Genomic DNA, 5,572 nt, shown 5'->3' with positions numbered 1-5,572 from the left:
TGCTCCTTGGAAGCAAGAATGGCCAGACTTCATCTCACCTATTTTGGTCATGTTGTAAGAAGGGACCATTCCCTGGAGAAGGATGTCATGTTTGGTAGGGTAGAGGGTCGACAAAAGAGGGGGAGGCCTTCAAGAAGATGGATTGATACGGTGGCTGCGATGATGGGCTCAAGTATAGCAGGGATTGTTGGGCTGGCGCGGGATCAGGCAGTGTTTCGTTGTGCTGTGCATGGGGTCGCTATGAGTCGGAAACGACTCGACGGCACTTAACAACAACAACATTGAGATATAAGTCTTGTATCATACAATTCAGCCATTTAAAGGGATGGCTCTAGTATATTCACAGAATTGTACCACTGTCACCTCCAATCCTGCTATATCTTTGAGCCCTAGACAATCACTGTGTATTTTCTGTCTATATAAGTTTGTCTGTTATGGACATTTTATGGAAATAGAACCATACAAAAAGTGATCCTTTGTGACTGACTTCTTCCACTTAGCATAACGTTTTAAAGGTTCCTTTGTGTTGTGTGGCATGTATCAGTGTTTCTTTTCATTGCCAAGTAATATTCCATTGTATGTATATAAGACCTCAGAACCCATTGCTGTGGAGTCAATTCCAACTCAGCGACCCTATAGGACCGAATAAACTGCACCACAGGGTTTCCAAGGCTATAAATCTTCATGGAAGCAAACTGCCACATCTTTCTCCTGCAGAGCAGCTGGTGGGGTTGAAACTGCTGACCTTTCAGTTAGCAGCCAAGTCCTTAACCAAGGCTGTCCCACCGAGGCTCATATACTAGGGTGGTATGATATCCCACATTCAGTTTATTATCAGTTGATGGACATGCTGGTTGCTTATACGTTTTGGCTATTATGAATAATGTTGCTGTGAACATTCAAGTACAGGTTTTTATGTGGGCATGTGTTTTCCATTCTCTTGGCTATATCCTTAGGAGTAGAATTGTTGGGTCATCTGATAATTCTGTGCTGAGCTATTTGGGGAACTACCAGATGGTTTCCGAAGTGCCTGGATCATTTTGCATTCCCATCAGCAGTGTATGGATATTCTGATTCCTCTACATTCTTAACAATGCCTGCTATCATCTGGTTTGTTTGTTTTTTATTTATAACCTTCCTAGTGTAATATTTGTGTAGAGATAGGCATATGGATCTGTGGAACAGAAGGACGAGTCCAAAGAGAAACTGTTCCATATATGGTCTTTTTTTTTTTTTTTTTTTCATAACAGTGTGATGATAACTCAGTGGGGAAAAGGTAATCTTTTCAATACAAGGTGTTCAGACAGTTTGTTGTCACTAGCTGCTGTTGCATTGGCCTTTGAGTCATGGAAACTCTACACACAATGGGACGAAATGCTGCCTCGTGCTGTGCCGTCTTCAGGATAGGTTGCAGGTTAGACCATTGTGATCCGTAGGGTTTGCCTGGTTGGTTTTCAGAAGGAGAGTGCCAGGCCTTTCTTGCATGTCTCACTTTAGGACGCCTCACTGAACCCCTCAGCATCAGAACAACACACAAGCCTCTCTCGACAGACAGGTGGAGGCTGTGCTGAGGTGCACTGACCAGGAATTGAAGTGATCTTTTGCATGGGAGGTGAGAATTCTGTCCCTGAACCACCAATGGCTCATGCTGGGACAGTTGAATATCTCATCCATAAACTAAGGGCTCTACCTCATCAGACACACACCAGCAAAATGAACTCAAAGGGGACTATAGACCTAAATGGAAGTAGAAAATAAAAATTTCTAGAATGAAATATCAGAGAAAAATTTTCATGACCTTGATTTGGGTGAATAGTTCTTAGCTCTGAAAGCATGATTCATTATAGAAAAAAACTAATAAATTGGACTTCATCAAAATTACTTCAAAAGGTATTGTTAAGAAAAGGAAAAGAAGCCACAGACTGGGAGAAAATATTTACAAATCATATTGCAAGTGCTATTAAAGGACTTGTATTTAGGAAATACAAAGACCTGTTATAACTCATTAAGCTTGGTGAGACCCCTGAGACTGTGGCCCCAGCTGCCCTTCAGATCTGGAATTGAATTCACTCCTGTGGCTTCCAACCAAATAATAGACCAGCATATGGGCTGAACATTTACATCAGGTACGTACACTCCTTGCAGAGATCAATCATGGGAGAACAGAAAGGCAGTGTATGCACAGGGAGACAGCTGGGGGGTAGGGCAGGACACAAGGAAGAGGTAACTATGGGGAAGAAGTGTGAAGAGAGTTGTTACATTGTGAGAAATTGCAGTCAGTGTCATGAGACAATGTGTATGAACTGTTGTATGGAAAATGAATTTGCTCTGTAAACTTTCACCCAAATCATAATAAAAAAATTTAAAAAAAGAGCTATTACAGCTCAATAATAAGATAAGCAACCCAGTTTACAAAAAGAGATCTGAATAGAAATTTCACCAAAGAAGAAATACAATGGCTAGGAAACACATGAGAAGATGCTCAGCTTCCTCAGGGAAATTAGGTTCCACTTCACACCCACTGGATGGTGGTTGTAAAAAAACTGACAACACCAACTATTGGTTAGGATATGAAGAAACAAACTCTCATGAATTGCTGGGGGGAGTGTAAACTGGTGCACCACTGTGGAAAATAGTTCACCAGTTTCTTAAAAAGCTAAACCTGAACTTAACCATACAACCCAGCAGTTCCACTCCTAGGAAGCTACCCAAGGGAAATGAAAACTGTCCACATGAATGTTCATAACAGCATTATTTATAATAACCAAAAACTGAAAATAGTCCAAATTTCCATTAACTGATAAACAAAGTATTACTGTATATCCATAAATGTAAACTATTTCAGTGATAAAAAGGAATAAATACAGATACATGCAGTATCATGAATTAACCTCAAAAACATTTATGTTCAGTGAAGGAAGTCAGGGGCAAAAGAGTTCATGTTACGTGAGTCTGTTAACAAGAAGTGCTTAGAAAAGGCACATTTTAGACTGAAAGCCAGATCAGTGGTTGCCTAAGGCTGGGGGAGGGGATTGACTGTAAATAATTCATCTTATTGGGGTGATGGATTGTGATGAAGGTTTCACAACTCTCTTAATGTGCTACCCTCACTGAATTGCACACTTGGGATGGGAGAATTTTAGGAGGTATTTTATACCTCATGTCGGTTTTATGTTTTTTGAAATGGAGATGGTACCTATTTCATAGGGGATTCCTGTGAGATTTTTCAGCACAAATGATGGTTATAGAGTTGGCACTCAGTAGATGACAATTAATTGTTACTGCCATTGGTATACAGTAGCAGCATCTACCATTAGACTGCTCGGACCCCAGGGGCAGCCGTGTAGAATCTGAAACTCTCTTCACTTGTAGAAAATGGAGACCAAGCAAGCAGAAGCCATGAGTGCCTGGTTTTGCATGATTCTACAGACTTCTCATTCCTTGCAGGGTGTAGTAGGGCAGTCGTCTTTTTGAATTGTGAGATCATAGCAAAGAGTGACAACCTTTTCTACATTTTTAATCTTTCCTCTTTGTTGTTGTTGTTGTTGTTTAGGGGGAGTCAAACTTGGATTGGGAGATTTCATTTTCTACAGCGTTCTGGTTGGAAAAGCCTCAGCAACAGCCAGCGGAGACTGGAACACAACCATAGCCTGTTTTGTAGCCATATTAATTGTGAGTATATACAGATGAAAGTGTGGCAGAATCCTAATCTTGAAACTCTTGATTACTTCGTCCCTTTAAGGTCGTCCTGCTTTAGCACCAGATGGGCAGGGTGTTCCAGTCACCCAGGGAGCTTTTTAACAACTCAGATAGTTGGATTTCACCTGACTAGTTCTCCACCGGGGAGAGCTCTGGTAGCATAGTGCCTAAGGCACTTGACTGCTGACCAGAAGGCTGGCGGTTCAAACCCACCAGCCACTCCTTGGAAGGAAGGTTGGGCAATCTACTTCCATAGTGATACTGCCTCGGAAACCCAAGGAGGGGTCGTTATGAGTCGGGGCCAACTTGACGGCACATAACAACAACAACAGCTCTCCACCGTGGCCACACATTGGAATCACCTGGGAGCTTTTAAAGCTAGGCGCCCTGCCCTGAGATACTCTTACTTAATTTATGTTTTCCTTGTGTGTATTTTTAAAGTTCCCTAGGAAATTCTGATAAGTACTTCTGATTAGGAAGTGCTGCTGCAAGCTCAGCAGCCCAGATGCATATGAGAAAAGCTCTGCTTGAGACCAGTCTTCAGAAATAAGCAGGTCTTCGCATAGGCCCTGTCTTAGGGAGGGTTTAGTGGTTACTGACACAACCCGTAGCATCTGCTGTTACTTTAGGCAGCAGGTGTTAGGTGAGAACCCTAATGCACTGCAGGAACCCATGTAGAGCTTGCTTATAGGGCCACAGCGTAAACCCGGAACCTTTAAAATCATGATTGGAGTCAGTAACCTGTAATACTTTTTATTGCTGTTTTTACTAAAGGTGTGATCTCTTTAACATGAGGGACACATGGTAAAGTTAGATGAGGATGGAAGAGCCTTTATTTATGCATTTATTTTGTAGTTACATTTGTAATTTGATAAGATATATAACTAGTTTGAATTTTCATATATTTTATTTCCCTTTTGAAGTTAGCTTTCTGGATTTGAAATTATGTATAGGGTCTCATGTCTTTTCAGAAGAAAATTACTTCTTGATAAACTGAAACACTTTGTGGTCAGTCTCAGCAACTAGGGTGAAAGCAAAGTATATCACAGCAAAGTAGATCCGTGTTTGCAGGAGAGTGGCATGTTCTCATCAACAAACCTTTGTGGCAGTTTGTTCTACGAGTGTCTTGTTGGGCCATGCACAGTGTATGCTCTTACCCGAGAATTTTAGTCAGCCAAACTAAATAGTTTTTAGATAGAAATTACTTTAAAAATATATATATATGTATACACACACACACACACACATACATAACATACTTATTTTCAGATTCTATTCCTTGTCTACAATTAGAGGGTGAAAATAAATGGTATTTCCCTTTTATCAGGAGGCTACATTTGTTTTTAATGGCTCCTGTTACAGATTTTGTGAAAATATTTGTTCTAAAACGTATCCCAGGGGGTGGTATTCAGATGATTAAACCAAGACTTGTGACTGCTGCTTTGCAGGTAAATTGCCTTCACAGTTACTGTGAGTGTGTCTCTCCCTCTCCCCAGGGTCTGTGCCTTACCTTGCTGCTCCTCGCCATTTGCAAGAAAGCGTTGCCAGCTCTTCCGATCTCTATCACCTTCGGGCTTGTTTTCTACTTTGCCACAGATTATCTTGTGCAGCCCTTTATGGACCAATTAGCATTCCATCAGTTTTATATTTAGCATATTTGCAATTGGAGTCTCTTGGATTTTTCTCCTTTGACTGGAAATCTGGGAAGGGCAAAGGTGATTTTCCTGTGTCCACATCTAACAAATTTAAGACTCCCTGCTGGACTTTCTTCAGCTTCCCTCCATGCTTTTCTGACCACCTGCAGTATTGGGCACTGAAAGGCAGGTGTCTACAGAAGATGGTTTTGAACATCCTTCGTTGTGATGGACTGAGT

At 41.2% G+C, this 5,572-nt stretch overlaps 1 protein-coding gene across 1 annotated transcript in view; it reads left to right on the top strand.

Moving 5' to 3' along the window:
* PSEN1 (presenilin 1) overlaps nucleotides 1-5,351 on the top strand; it is an 87,046-nt gene extending 81,695 nt beyond the window's left edge. Inside the window, exons 9-10 of the mRNA XM_007941394.2 lie at nucleotides 3,554-3,672; nucleotides 5,196-5,351. Coding sequence (XP_007939585.1) covers nucleotides 3,554-3,672; nucleotides 5,196-5,351 — 275 coding nt within the window. The remainder of the gene's footprint in view (nucleotides 1-3,553; nucleotides 3,673-5,195) is intronic.
* Nucleotides 5,352-5,572: the final 221 nt, after the last annotated feature.

Source organism: Orycteropus afer, unplaced genomic scaffold (assembly GCF_000298275.1).
Source record: "Orycteropus afer afer isolate SDZICR_OR568_19922 unplaced genomic scaffold, OryAfe1.0 scaffold00079, whole genome shotgun sequence".
Lineage (NCBI taxonomy): Eukaryota > Metazoa > Chordata > Mammalia > Tubulidentata > Orycteropodidae > Orycteropus > Orycteropus afer.
Note: the sequence above shows the minus strand (reverse complement) of the source record. Positions and strands in the feature narration are given on the sequence as shown.